This window comes from Crocuta crocuta, unplaced genomic scaffold (genome assembly GCF_008692635.1).
Source record: "Crocuta crocuta isolate KB4526 unplaced genomic scaffold, BGI_CrCroc_1.0 scaffold80, whole genome shotgun sequence".
Lineage (NCBI taxonomy): Eukaryota > Metazoa > Chordata > Mammalia > Carnivora > Hyaenidae > Crocuta > Crocuta crocuta.
Window position 1 is genome coordinate 3,022,676 of NW_027527559.1, and position 15,335 is coordinate 3,038,010.

At 46.8% G+C, this 15,335-nt stretch overlaps 1 protein-coding gene and 1 long non-coding RNA gene across 2 annotated transcripts in view; one reads left to right on the forward strand and one right to left on the reverse strand.

The window, feature by feature from the left end:
• LOC144236414 (baculoviral IAP repeat-containing protein 3-like) overlaps window positions 1-10,466 on the reverse strand; it is a 12,978-nt gene extending 2,512 nt beyond the window's left edge. Inside the window, 6 exon segments of the mRNA XM_077770044.1 lie at window positions 3,064-3,246; window positions 3,249-3,304; window positions 5,525-5,577; window positions 8,343-8,421; window positions 10,094-10,216; window positions 10,459-10,466. Coding sequence (XP_077626170.1) covers window positions 3,064-3,246; window positions 3,249-3,304; window positions 5,525-5,577; window positions 8,343-8,421; window positions 10,094-10,216; window positions 10,459-10,466 — 502 coding nt within the window.
• A 1,137-nt stretch (window positions 10,467-11,603) lies between these two features.
• LOC144236125 (uncharacterized) lies at window positions 11,604-13,459 on the forward strand. Its single transcript, XR_013336422.1, has 3 exons — window positions 11,604-11,791; window positions 12,788-12,865; window positions 13,293-13,459. It is a non-coding gene; the product is annotated as an uncharacterized LOC144236125 (long non-coding RNA).
• The last annotated feature ends 1,876 nt before the right edge of the window (window positions 13,460-15,335 follow it).

The window sequence follows — 15,335 nt, forward strand, 5'->3', positions numbered from 1 at the left end:
CTGACCATCACGGTGTTAAGTGCTTTGCATCATATACTGGCTCCTTCCACCGTCACCGCAGCCGGCTGAGGTAGGTGCCCTGCCCCCACCCAGCAGATGAGGAAATGGAGGTGAGTAAACTGTGAAGGACACACAACTCATAAAGGTCAAGTGGAGGCGGTGTGGAGCCCTGATCTGTGCTCTTGGACGTTCTGAACAACTGCTGAGCCTTTAACCAGGTAACAGAACCAATAAAACTAAAATTCCAATTCAGTCTAGTCGACTTGGGGAAATACAAAATCAGGAGATGAAAATGACAGAACACTTATTTCTGAAATTATCATTCACCCGTAAAATTTCTTCGAAATTCCCTTTTAAGAGCAAATTTTAATTATTTCCCCAAAATAGACATGATATTGCCATTACCCAAATCTTTTATAGGAAATGGGAAAAGGTATTAACAGCATCTCAAAAATTAAATCCTACTGGTCAGGAATACCCTGGTGTCAACAGGATCACGTTATTCTCCTTGAAGATGTAGATTTTGTACCACTCAGTAAAGTAGTTTGTATTTTGAAATTCTTCAATTTTATCATCTCCTTGGAATATCATTTATAAACCTAAGTCTAATCATTGCCATGATCCATCGGGCTCTTCCTATAAAATAATGACAGAAGTGGGACTGTCTACACAACCCACCTGGGGGAGATGACTGTTGGACTGTAGAAGCGCTGACTCTGTCAAGTAATAGGACACAAAAATAGAACCACTTAATAAAGAATAAAAAATAGTGCTTAGTCAAAGTCAAGGCCAGAGATACCCAATCTGAAGAGCGCTGGCGATCTGGGAATAAACCTGGAAGGGGCCAGGACTGAGATTAGTGTCTGGCACAAAGAAAAGGCCCCACGGTATCTGTTGAAGAGATGAGCAGGCGAGCCTTCATACGTCACGAGCAGAAGGAACAAAGAAGTAAAGGCCAGAGGGGAAAGAATTAAGAACCTAATGTACTCAGTTAAATCATCTGGTAGAGGAGTAGTGATATAATTTCCACTTCATGTTGAAGTATATTAGTTTTTCCATCTACATTTATGTTTCTTTTTGCTTTATACTTAAACTAATGTAATAAGTTCTCTGAAATTCTGAAGACTTCTAAAATTGGATTGCCAGTAGTTGAGCAGAAAAGACTCATTTCAAAGTCACGGACTGTATTCTGGCCTGTAAGAGACTTGCATAGACCTTTGAAGCATATTATTCTTTTGTTCTGGAAAATTATCCTAAGTTTATTTATAACACCTGTCAAGAAATTACTGACCTACTGTTCTTGGGAAACTCTAAAATCGAGAGTAACCTGAAGGGAAATATTTCTGTTCACTCATTCAAACAGTGTTTCTGGAGCACAGACCACGTGCAGAGTGCGCTGGCCAGCGTAGAAATGAGGGTGCGCGGAGGAAGCTAGCACATCTTTCTGACGATGTCACTTATTGTATACCATTGACTGGAGTCATCCGTGCAGACTGTGGATTTTCTTTGAAAGAAATGGGAGTGTTTTGTAGCTGGATGGTTTAGACTGTGAAAAGTGCTCGCTGACGACCAGCAGCTGAGACGGAGCCGACCCGCGCCAGGTCAGGCAGCCGTATCTCCACCTCACAGTGAACCCGGGCAAAGATGAGCTTGGGCTCTGCTGCTGCCATCCTGGGGGTCTGCACACTGAACGCTTCACGGTTCGGTAAAGCCAGGATGCCGCACTGCGATGACTGGGTACGCCTGTCTGGTTGACCCCGAAGACAAAGCCGCCTGAGCGCTGGGCTTTTCCAAGCCCGGAGTGGACAGTCTCACTGCCAATCACCCTGGGAAGAAACAGATCCCAGATGGCACTGGACAAGATAAGGGGCAAACTCTTTTTTCATTCTGGGCTCTGGGGTTATCGGGGGCCTGAGCTTCCACAAGGAAAGACACGCTGGGACTTTCCTAGTCACGTGTGTAGAACGGCCAGAACTATGGAGAGATGAACCAGAACAGAAGCTGGGCAGGGAGATGCATGAAGATGGGCTGAGAGGCACCACGAGGGGCCCAAACAGTTACAGCCGTCAAGTGCCCTCTGTGACACAATGCTCTTCCGTTATCCCTTCATCTCCAGGAAGACCCTGCTAAAAGCTGCAGTCTGTTTTCAACAGATCTGGTCCATGCTTAGCAAAGGAGAGATTTCTCTTGGTCTAGGCCAGAGTCATGGCAGGGTTCAGAGCCACCAGGCGGGAATGGACGTGCTTAGGGGAGGAGGGTTTTTGCAAAGGAAGGTTGAGCAGAGGCGATAGAGTGGGAGACAAGGCTGGCATGAAGGTCGGGGATGACCTGTCTTGGGACAATGGGAAACAGCATCCTGGCCCTCCCCTAAATAACAGAAAGTTCCCGAAGGGGAACTAGGTTCTTGTGTGGGCAGGTAGGAAACTTAATCACAATTCGTACATTAACGTATGTTATTAATGTTATCCAGTTATTAGGCTGAGACACACTGTGATGCTAATACTAAAGTAAATAACTGTCCCTGGTCCTACCCGAATTTACAGAAAAGGGGAATGAAGCTGGGACCAAAAACAAGCCACGTGTGATTACATATACAGTCAACTCCTCAGAGTAAAAACATAAGTTAAGAAAATGCTTTCACTCAGGGCGCCTGGGAGGCTCAATTAAGTGTCCGACTCTTGATTTCAGCTCAGGTCAGGATCTCAAAGATGATGGTCAAAGATGAGTTGGGCTCTGTTGCTGCTGTCCTGGGGGTCTGTGCAGAGAGTCTGCTTCAGATTCTTTGTCTCTTCCTCTCTCTGCCCCTCCCCCACTTGCATGCGTGCACACTCTCTCTCAAAATAAACATTTGAAAAGAAAAGAAAATGCTTTCGTTCGATACATACGTTTTCAACTTACTAACGAGCAGTTCAAATATATTTTACTGTAAAAATTTCCAGAATTCAAATTCAGAACAGTGAACACAAAACCTGACCGGACTGACTATGAGCACACTTTTCATAACTCACAGACATTAACGTCAAATCCACACAGAAAGAGACACTGATTACTAAATGCACGTACCTGATTCTTGTTCCTCAGCTGCCCTTCCTTTCTCCTCTTCCCTGATTTCATCTTCTGCATGAAGTAAATCTGATACAATATTATCCACCGTCTTGTAGTTCTCACCACTTGTGAGGATCTTACTCTGAACAGTCTGCTTCACCAGGCTCCTACTGAAGCCCATCTCCAAGGCCGCTTTCACCACGGTGCCTTCATCATGATGGCATCTTCGGAGGAGCTTTCTCCAGGCCCAAGATGAAAACTACATGAAACAGAGAATGTAACACATGTTGAATTTTTTGAATTAAAAGTTATTACAGTTTCAAAGACATAAAGCCCAGAAAATGTGTATTTTGTATTAACTTTGTTAAATTTAAAATAAGGATGTGCACATTCAGTCACTAAAATAAGAATATGGAATATCATATTCCAATACAAAACACGTATTATCCAGCCTAACTGTGAGAGAGAAACAGAATGTCGAGGATCCCTGTCCGCCTCACATTCCTTCCTCCCCACGATGAACAAAGGCGCTTTCTAAATCGAGCAGGTTTCACGTGTGTTTCAAAGAGGCCACTGTCCTCACTCACCGCATGGCCCCTGTCTACTTCCCCCCCCGCACCGCACCCACAGTGGCTATCCACACACACAGACACGCCTGTGGCACACTCCTTCCACACCGTGGTGTTCTCACACTCACCTGTGGCTTACAGGACGGCGCCCGTTCGGGGCCCCGCTCACCCCTTCAGCCCCATCTCTTGCCACCTTCTCATTCACGCTCTACACTCAAGCTCAGGAGCCCCAGACTGACGGTTCTGGGGTCCGGGTCCGCCTGCAGTGCTGACCACGCTTAGCGCGGGCCGGCCGCCTTCATGTGTCTGTCTGCGATCCGACTTCTTTCTGGCCACACAGAATTTTGCTAGTTTCTTCAAATGTGCCTGCTCTTTTGTGTCACCTAAGACATTCATGTGCTGTTCTCTCTGCCTAGAATATTCTTTCGCTCCCTCCGTCATCTGGTTAACTCCTACCCTTGCCATCAATTCTGTGCTAAGGCCAGTACTTCCTCTGGGAAGCCTTTTCTGATCTTGCGAGTGTGGACGAGCCACCCCTCATGCACCCGCAGAGCACCGCATGCCTCACTTTTCCCACCATATTCCCTTCCCCTGTCTGTGTCCTTGTCTGTATCTCCTTCACTATTAGCTCATGAGGATAGGAGCTATGTTTACCCTGTTCCCAATCCTTTCCTCAGAATAGGAGACTCACGATAAATATTTATTGAAGTAAACTAAACGCTAGGTAACGGAGTAGAAGAGCTTGTTCAAATATTGGCTCTATCATCTCTTAGGTTTAGCCGGAAAGGACAGGTCACTTAACCTCTCTGAGCCTCAGGGTTTCTACGGAAGAAGGGGAATAATAATTTCTACCCTCTTCATTTTATAGAAAGAATACGTCAGCAAGCCAATATCGCAGCGCCTGTGCTCCCACGAGGTCTGAGAACAAGCGTGTGGCTGGATGTCAGCAGTGTGTTGACAGCGCAGATACTCAAGACCACCCTTAGATACCATGACTCAATACATTAGGTTTATTTTTTTTCCTTAAATAGTTTATTGTCAAGCTCGTTTCCATATAACACCCAGTGCTCATCCCCACACGTGCCCTCCTCCATGCCCGTCTCCCCCCTCCTCCCCCACACCCATCGGTCCTCAGTTTGTTCTCAGCATTCAAGTCTCTCATGGTTTGCCTCCCTCCCTCTCCCCATTTTTCCCCTTCTCCTCCCCGACGGTCCTCCGTTAAGTTCCTCCTAATCTACCTATACGTGCAAACATATCAATACATTAGGCTTAAAGTGGAGACCAGAAATCTGCAAAATTTTGTTAGTTTTTTTTTAATGTTTATTTATCTTTGAGGGAAAGAGACAGAGCATGAGTTGGGGAGGGGCAGAGAGAGAGGGAGACACCGAATCTGAGGCAGGCTCCAGGCTCTGAGCTGTCAGCACAAAGCCTAAAGCGAGGCTTCAACTCAGGAAACGTGAGATTATGAACTGAGCCGAAATCAGATGCTCAACTGACTGAGCCACCCAGGTGCTCCATAATCTGTAATACTTTTTAATGTTCATGCTATAGGGGGACAAATACCCACTTAATGGATTTGAGAGTGCACTGGGAAGTTCACAGCACCATACAAATGTACATTATTACTCTTATCACATTTCAATCTCTGTTGTACCAAAAGGTTCCACTTAAATGCAGTTACTAGGGGCGCCTGGGTGGCTCAGTCAGTTAAGTGTCTGGCTTCGAGTCAGGTAACAATCTCATGGTTCGTGGGTTTGAGCCCCATGTCGGGCTCTGTGCTGACAGCTCAGAGTCTGGCACCTGCTTCTGATTCTGTGTTTCCGTCTCTCTCTATCCCTCCCCTGCTCACACTCTGTCTCTCAAAAATAAATTAACATTAAAAAAATTGAATGCAGTAATTATCATTATACATACTTGGCGACTCGCCATTTTCATCTTCTGTGTTGTCTGAAGTAGATAACAACTACAGGGAAAAAGTATATAAATTAAAATAGAAATCTTAGCCTTTCCGTTATAATATAAATGAGTCAAGAGATCTATTTTACTCAATTTATCGCAAACTAACTTATAAGTAGATGATTTTTTATCTCAAAAGCAATATTTCATCTACATTCAAAAGCAATTCTCTACGCCACAAACTATTCTTGATGAAGCCTATATTCATTTGTGAAGGCCAAGAATCAGTGATTTGTGAGACAATCATTGTTTGTCTTTCATCCTAAACACCTGACATTTCCTGGGTCATCCTTTGGGATAAGTTAGACCCTAGATCAGTTCTACTGACTATGCTAAAAAGTACTTAACCATCAAACTATTATAGAAGTTCTTATCTGCTTTCCCAGGAAGATTATTTTCCTTTCAGCACTTTGAATATATCTTGCCATTCCCTTCCGGACTGCCAAGTTTTTGCTGAAAAAAACCCCCTGCTAGCCTTATGGGGTTTCCCTTTCTATGTAACTATCCTTTTCTCATTGCTTTTAAGATTCTCTCTTTATCACCACTTTTTTATTACTATGCATCTTGGCGTGGACCTCCCTGAATTGATTTTGTTGGGGGCTCCCTGTGCCTCCTAAATCTGCATTTCTGTTTTTCCTCCCCAGATAAGATGTTTTCAGCTATTATTGCTTCACATAAATCTTCTGCCCCCTTTCCTCTCTCTTCTTCTTCTGGGATCCATATACTACAAATATTGTTTTACTTGATGGAGTCACTGACTTCCCTAAGTCTATTCTCATTTTGCATAATTTTTTTCTCTCTCCTGCTCAGCTTGATAACTTTCCATTCCTCTGCCTTTTAGGTCACTAATTCATTCCTCTGCTTCTTCCATCCTGCTGATCATTCCATCACATATGTTTTTTATTTCACCTATTGAGCCCTTTATCTCTGCTATGTTACTCCTTTTCTGTGTAAGCATCTCACTCATACTTTCCACTATTTTCTCAAGTCCAGCGTGTATCCTTATGATCATTGCTTTAAATTTTCCATCAGACATATTACTTATCTTTGTTTTGCTTGGGTCTCGTGCTATGATTTTGTCCTGCTTTTCCATTTAGAATGTATTCTTCTGTCTCCTCATTTTCTCTAACGGTGTGTCTGTCTCTGTGTGATAGGAAAGTCACCTACATCTCCTGCTCTTGAAAGTAGTGTCCTCCTGAAGGAGAGGACCTGTTGTGTCCTGCAATGCAGTGTCCCCTCTTCCCCAGAACCTGGCACTTCAGGGGCGACTCCTCTATGTGATGTGTGCGTCCTGCTGTTGAGGCCGAGCCACTTTTGCTGTCACTCCAGTTGTCTGCACGGGCTGTCTTTGCCTGTTGTAGGCAGGGTTTTGTCCCTGGGTTGTTTGTGGGCCAGTCTGGGGCCATCTTGGGTGTGAGTCGAGTCAGAGCAGGTGTTTGCCAGAGCTGCAGTAGCACCAGACTTTCTCTGTGTTGTTCCCTGAGAAGTTTTGTTGGTGCCCAGGGCCTGCAGTCAGACCAGAGGTCTGCCCCCAGCCCACTGCCGGGCCAAGAGGGACTGGTGTGTGCGGCCGTCTTCCCTGCCCCTGGGGCAGGACTCACTTTGGAGTAGCGCTGGCCCTTGTCGAGGCTGCTTGCACACCGTCAGGCTTGCGGCCCCAGTTTGGATGAGCTTCAGCCGAGAGCACACTGGATGAGATGGATCCACAAAGTGTAAGACATGGTGTTAGCAAAGTTTGTGCCAATCTTCTGGTCGGACAGGACCCACAGCACCGAGACTGGGGTGGGCCTGGCAGAGTGGGTGGCGTGGTTTCAGGAAGTTAGGTGGCGAGTACAGGCGCTGCCCCGGTTCTCACAGGTGGCCATGCGCTTATGCTGAAGGGCAGAGGGAGTCTGACATGGGTAAATAATTCTGCCCCCCACAGGCCCCAGGTGTTTTGCAACCTGCTGCTCATTACACCCTATCTCCAAGGGCTGTTTGTTGTGCCGTCTCTTTGATGGTGGGGACTCAGTTTCCTCTCACCCACTGGCTGTTCCAGAGCTGAGCCTGACGATTTTTAAAATTCCAGGTTTTAATTTATGCTAGTCATAAGAACTCACCAAATTCGGCCCTTCTGGTTTACAAAGTCAGCTGTTCTGGGAACCCATCTTCCCCATGTGGGCCCCCCGCTGTGAGGGTCTCTTCCCATCTCTGCACCTGTGGTGCCCTCTCTCCCGCAGACGGCCTGCAGTCCACCTAGCTGCCCACCGCGTCTCTGCCCTTCCTGTCCTCTTGATGTGGCCTTTTCTCTCTGTTTAGCTGTGGAGTCTGTTCTGCCAGGTCCTGTCTGGGTTATTTACTGCTGTGGGTGTTCTCTGGTTTGTATACGGGGGTGGATGCGGCGAGTCCTCCCGCCCCAGCATGTTCCCAGAAATCTCATTCTGGGAAGACTGGAAGGAGCGATACAATTCTCTTTCTCACATCTTTTAGGCAAAAAAAAAAAAAAGTATAGTAAAACTATTAAATGCCAGCCAAGTTTTTCCCTCAAATAATTTAATTTATTGCAACCTCGTTACAGAAATACTTGGAGCCATCCCTTAAATATGTTTTTTCAGGAGGTCTCTAATTTGGATTCTACATGCAAAGACTAGTTCTAAGATCATGTTGGGTATTATAAAAAATGAAATGTATTTTTAAAGCAACTCCTTGTCTTTTCACTAAGTACTACTCTCTGTGATTGTCAGAAAATAACTTATCTGTTGTTAACCAATGATTTCTAAAAGTCCCCCATACCTGTTCAAGTAGACAGGGGTGACTGGCTTGAATCTGACTGATGAACTCATGTCCTTTGATTTGTATCAAGTACTCACACCTGAAAGATGAACAAAGGTAAGTTGGGGGGGGGTGTTTTAATCCCGCTGTTTGTAGACAGCTAAACATTTCCAATGAACATAAACATGCATATAACCACTTAACACTCATTTCCCACACGGGAAGAGGCAGGAGATACCGCAGTCAGAGGCAAGATGACGTGAGTGAGAGGCTGCACGTGGCGCTTCGCCAGCGCTGGAACCAGAGGGTCACAGCGACCCACTCGGAGCTCCCGGCTGTGCTTTTCAATTTTTGAAGATTGCTGAAAACACTCTGGATAGTGCGAATGGAGCCGAGGCGACAGGTAGAAAGTTCTCTAATAAATGATGCTGTTCTCTCATAAACTTTGTATGTTGAAAAGTTAAAAATACACAAAGCAGGACAAGAGAGGAATAACGAGGAAGGTGAACACATTGTGTGACAAGTCAGATGGTCACAAGTCAGCCGTTCCTAGATAACACGCATCCACGGTCACACTCAAGTACAAAAGGAACCCTGCTTCACCCTTCTCTTTATATATTCTCAGAGCTGCCACAATGAAAAGCTAGGAGCACTTTTTAAAAATGTCTATATAAGGTGTTCTTTATAATCTTTTTAATTTTTGAAATCTGAAATATTTGGGGCATGTAAAGGTGCTACAGAGTATTATACCAAAAACTTACATAAGGAAAATAAGTCAGGAGACTGAGTTTAGTAAGCAACATTAAAAATACTAAAAGTTTTGATCATGAAAAATATAATCAGAAGCCACTTGACTTCAATTAAAAAAGAAGAGTATTAAGTAAGTATGGAATAATCAAAAGTGTGAGAACTGACAATGAAATGTTCTGATCACCCTATCTAATGCTGCAACCTGCTTGGTCCTTCTGATTTTTCCCACCATCCTGTTTTTCCTGCTGTCTACAGCACTTACTATCTTCCAACACGCTACATAATTTATTAAGTTTTTATTAATTATCTGCATCTCTTGCTATTAAATTAACGTATGAGACCAAGGATCTTGGTTTGGTTCAACCGAGTATTTTAAGCACCCAGAACAGTGCCTGGCAATAAACGATCAATTAACGTGAAATGTTGAATAAATGGAAATATGTCCAAGACCTACGGCTGAGAAAAGGTTTCCAAACGGTGTGCATAATATCTCGTTCACTTAATACTACACACGTTCATCTACCAATGTACGAATGTGTAAAGAGATGTCTAGAGGGATATTCACTAGAATGTGACTGCGGTCCTCTTTACATAATGAAATTTCTGGACACTTACATTTTTTCTCTGTACTTTTCTACACTGTGTGGGTTTGGTTTTATAATGAATATATTTTATACACATATATATTTTTTTCATTATACATGAGAAATCCTAAACCTGTATCAAGATATTGAAAGATATTGAAACCTTCCATCAAGATAGTTTAGTTCTTTCTCTTTCTCTTTTACCTTTTTTCTTTTCTTTTTTCTCTTTTCTAATATAATTTATTGTAAAATTGGCTTGCATACCACACCCAGTGCTCATCCCAACAAGTTTAATTTTTCTAAGTAGTTCATCCTAAATGTACTCACGAGAGCATTTTTGAAAGAAAGAACAAAGCAACGGCTGATGATCAGGCCAACACGTATGACCCGCCTCATAACGACCACAAACATCTGCAGAGGAGGCTGCAAGACCCTCGCCTTGGAAACCACTTGGCGTGCTCCACCCACGGGTGGTCTCCGGACTCCCAACACCGCGGGCCGCCGTCACAGCAGAAGCATCTGACGTCGTCGCTGCGCCCTGAAATCGGTGTTGGAGCACAGCTGTGAGTCGGCACGGGGCCCCGGCNTCGCCGCCTGCCGGCAGCTTCGGCAGCCACGTGCTCTCCTCCACCACGGTCACGGCCAAGCGGACGGCGGGAAAGGGAGGCAGTTTTGTGCACGGCTCGGGGTCTTGGATACTTTTAGGGGCAGGCTGATGGCCCGGAGCAGGAAATCTCCCGACTTCGGGCTGCAGCACGGAGATTCTGAGCCCGACACACACCGCACGGGAAAGGCGTGCGCACCTTGCCATCACCTTTACACACACAGTGTGAGCGGGACGACACGGGGCACCTCGTCACGGGACTCAAACCCTGCGTACAAGCGGGGAGCCTGGGGTCACCAAGATGCCACCCAGTCTCAGCACCCCCACGGGCTGGACGGTGTCTGGGTGGGACCCCCTCAAGGCGCTGGGCCAGCCTGGAGGCCAAGTGTGGGGCTCACACGGCCAGCCTGCTTTCGGGGAGGAAAGCTACACTCTGTACCTGCTCTACAGAAAAAAAAGCCCAAACTGTGTTTATTTTGCTTCTTTTAAATTATGAAATTTGGTAGCCAGGAAAAAACAAAAGCCTAACACCTGCCCAAAAAGAAGCAAAGAGATGCATCTTTTAAATATCGCTGTTACCAACAGGTGTCTTCCAGCGAATAAATATCATATTTAATTAGCAGCACTTTTATTTCTTAAAAGCACATAAAATAATGGTGTGTTTTACAATTAATGAATGACATCTTAGATGCGATGGAATACAATCTCTCCCAAATCGTGCTCAAATTAAGTAATTTTTCTTCCTAGAATATTTTTAATCGGGAAATAAAACCATCTAGAATTTTCCTACAAATGAAGAGCTTAAGTTGGAAAAGAATTGGCTGGTGCATCTTAAGCCCTCTTTCAAAATACCTTAAACAATAATTACTTCCCATAGTCGACAGTTGGTTACTTGGTCAGAGTGATTCCATTAGAACTTAGCAAATTAAATACTCTGATTCAAATACATTCCCAAAAAAGAATGTATTTGCTCAATTGGTCTTTTTAGGCTCAGCTTCATGCTGTTGAAATACAAAACGAAACCTTCTATTCTGATACTGGATTTGTTTATTAAAATAGTCAAAAGTCATGACTTTGAGTCTGCAGGCTAAGACGAATAATCAAAGTCTACAATTTCGGCTTTGGTCAGAAATTCCACAGACAGCATACCTTGAACCAGAATTTATCACAAGAAAATAATAAATTTACTTTGTCACAATCCACTCCTTTTGGCAAGCTGAGACCCTCTGAAAATTCAGAATTTCTTAATTTTGACTGGCTCTCAGTAAACAGGCTCTGCGTCAATAATATGAGCAAAGATCAGCAAACGGGCCGTCCTGACTTCTCTAGCAATGATTTGTGCACACGGTTTCCACAGACGGTGGGGTTTCTGCTGCAACTGAAACTCTTTCTTTCCAGGTGACATGAGAAACGTGGCTCCATTCCAGTGATAAGTTACTGGGTCTAACTTCCGCCGTGGACAAATATGTTAAACACTGCTGCAGAAACCCTCCCGGTGCTGACCGCTGTGTCTGACAACATTTTCTCTCGGAGTAAGTCTGCTCTTTGCCCAAAATGAACCACGAGCCATCATTCCCATTGTCATCCCTCTCAGAAATAACAGTCTATTTGAACAAGCTGAACTTCAGGCTTTTAACATACCAATATTCAGATAAATGGCTAGATCATTCCTTTACCATTCGCCCATGCTAGCATGTCATACTCTAAATTTGTGGCACCACAAAGTATTTTTTTAATTAAAATTTTTAAACATTTTATTTATTTCTGAGAGAGAGAGAGAGACAGCGTCAACAGGGGAGGGTCAGAGAGAGAGGGAGACACAGAATCTGAAACAGGCTCCAGGCTCTGAGCTAGCTGTCAGCACAGAGCCCGACGCGGGGCTCGAACCCACAAACCATGAGATCATGACCTGAGCTGAAGCCGGACGCTTAACCGACTGAGCCACCCAGGCGTCCCTGGCACCACAAAGTCTTGTTCTGGACATTTCTTTGTCACCGTGGAAGTCTCTCAATCTGTCAGAGGGCCCACCTGTGTATTTCTCTAATATGGTAGAGGGGTGAATATTTACTCTTTGTTCTAGATAACTGTCGTTCATTTTCAGATCTTTACCAAACACGAGTTCCTTCTCTTTGTTCTGCTCTGGCTAGAATCACTTCCCCTGTATATCCACCAGTCAAATTCAAAGTCAAGATCACCATTACTTCATAGTTACACCTCATATAACTAGACCCTAGTTTTTTAAAATAACATCCTTTGGGATAACAAAAACTCTAGTTCACTACTTAATTTGTTTATTCATGCATAAAACTACCTCCCAGAGATTAGACTACATCCCTTTATAGGGTTTTAGGCCTCCATCTTGAGATGTTTCTATTTACAGAAAAAAACTGGAAAAAATCTAGAAGTAGAACGCTTCACCCCTTTTGTACAACCTGTAAAAAAAAACAAAAAGAGAGAGAGTTTTAAAAGCCAAATACGTCATAGATAGATTAATACAATGATCTCTTTTTAAACATTTTCTCCAAAAGAGCACTAGTGTTCGATGACTGTCTACCACGCCCACGACACGGTGCTGTGTGAGCCCTGCACGGGCCACGAAGTCCCAGGTAAGAACCAGATGGCTCCAGCTCGTGGCCAGCAAGGCTGTCATTGGGTCTGGCTTGCACAGAATTGGACCTCACTATTTTATTAAATTGTTAACCTTTTATTTTGAAATTATACATACAGAAAAGTTAAGGAAACAAGAGGGTCCCCACACAGCCTGCACTCACCTTCCCCAATCATGGCACAATTATAGAGGCCGGGCACGTAACACGGGCAGCGCTGTTACTTGATGTACTCACCCTGCTTAACTACCAGCAGTTTTAAAAGTAAGAGACTTCCCATGACACTCTAGACCCCAGGTCCTTGTGAAAAGCAGACTGCCCACAGTGGGCGACAAGCAGCGGGCGGACACACGCCCCGGCCCCCTGACGCAGGGAGTGCCAGCTGCCACTGGTCCCCGAACGGGCACTGTGGTTTTCCTCACCGTAGGATCCGGAAGGGAGGGAGACTGCTCTAATACCCGGTCTGTCAAAAGTGACAAAAAAGCAAGGTGGACAAAAAGAGATGCGTTTGGAGAAAAATGAGAGCCCTGTATTTCTCTGTGGAGAAGAACATTCCTACGTGTTAGATGTGTAAATAAAGCGTGGTTTTGCTTAAAAGAGACACCCCCCCCTCTNGTGAGAATACAGACAACACTTGTATGACAAAGTACAAAGATATGCCTAGATGCCCACCCCGGATCGATTCAAACTCTCCTACCCGCTTCCAGAACGCAGATCCCCAAGTAGGCTAGGGACACCTTGAGGCCACCCCCCAGGCTGGGGACCCCTGTGGCCTCCTCCCAGGCTGGGAACCCCAGAAGCCCACCCCCAGGATGGGGACCCCTGAGCACCCCCAAGGCCGGGGACCCCCACAGCCTCCCCCAGGCCAGCTAGGCAGCTCCGTGGTCCGTGCAAGTCTCTAACTCTGCAGGGCCTGCCTCAAACGTCCCCTCCACCGGCCCCGCCCCCTTTGCTAGGCGGCTGCGCCTCCCGTCCCTTCACCTCCACACACCCAGCCTTTCTCCCTCACAGCCCACCCGCTGCCTCAGAGATCCTGCTCTGTCCGCCCCTGCTCCCTCACCCCTTCCTCCTCCTCTCTGCAGGCCCTTCCCTCAAGGTAACAAGCAAGCTGAAGTCTGTCTCAGCTCCAAAATGAAAACAGCAATCCTCTCTCTACCCCACTTTCCATTCTAGCAGCCACAGCTGAGTCCTGGGCAATGCAGGGGCGGGGGCACCCACCCCTCCCCAGCCTGCTGAAAATCTGAGTGTAACTGCCGCGTCCCCAAACCTTAGTAACAAACTACAGTTGACAGGGGCCTTACTGATTACACTCGATTAACGCACATTTTGCATGTTTATGTACTATGCACTGTATTTTTACAATAAAGTCAGCTAGAAAAAAGAAAATGTTAAGAAAATCAAAGGAAAATGCAGCCACAGCACTGCCGTACTCCCAGGAACGACAGGCACATAAGGGGGCCTGCACGGTTCAAACCTGCTGTTCAAGGCCCAGCTGGCGGTGCCCGCGGCTCGCCTTCTCTTCGCGGCCAAGAGCGCGGGCTAGGACCCCTGGTGCCGTCACACCCCGCCNCCGCCACCTAACACCGCTGCCTGTCGTGTGAACACCGGCGCCTTCTCCCCACAACCAAGGGAAGACCTTGCATTTGCCTCTCGGAAACGTCCCGGGCCCCTGGCTCCCGCGATGCCACCCTCTGGGGACTCCGGTCTCCTTCCGGCGGTCCCGTCACGTCAGCCTCTTCTCACCCTTACTGTTCCCGGCAGGCACCCCTCCCGCGCCCAGGGCTGGGGGGCAGCTCTCCCGGCTCGGGCACAGCTCCTGCCCAGCCGTGGGGGGGCTCCGCCCGAGCACAGCCCGTTCCTGCCGCCCGCAGGGCGCACGGCGAATGTGCGCAAACCTGACCCCGCGCCCGGTGGCGACACCCCCACTGTCACCGGCACGGCATTAAGAGCCTCAGTTTTACAGCAGTGGCTCCCAGGTTGGCTTCCTGATTGTTTCATACCAGGGTCTGAAGTCAGACCTCCTGTTTCCTTAGGCCGGAGGCGGTGACCTCGGGCAGGAAAGCCCCTCACTGTGCACGGAGATAATAACTAACTACTTCCGGAGACCCTGAATATTTGAACCTGAAACCACTCGTGGTGTCTGCAGGGGGTGCCCACACCGCCTGGGGCCGCGAATCACAGCAAAGGGAACACCACCGTCACTCTCCATCACGCAGGCGCCCCCAACACCGCCCTAACCGCATGACCGCGCTACGAGGTCCCCGCGCCGACCACCAGGGGAACGACCAGAAATCTACTCTGTCAACATATGCGGGTTCAGGCAGGACTTGACTGGGGGCCTCCCCACGTTCTGGGGCGCACTGCGCCGCAGCTCACCGGGCATCCAGCGCGGGGACCCTGGGGTCACCCGCCCCGCGGGCTCTCCTCCAGCTGGCGCAGGGGTGCAGGTGGGCGGAGGGGGGACCCACCG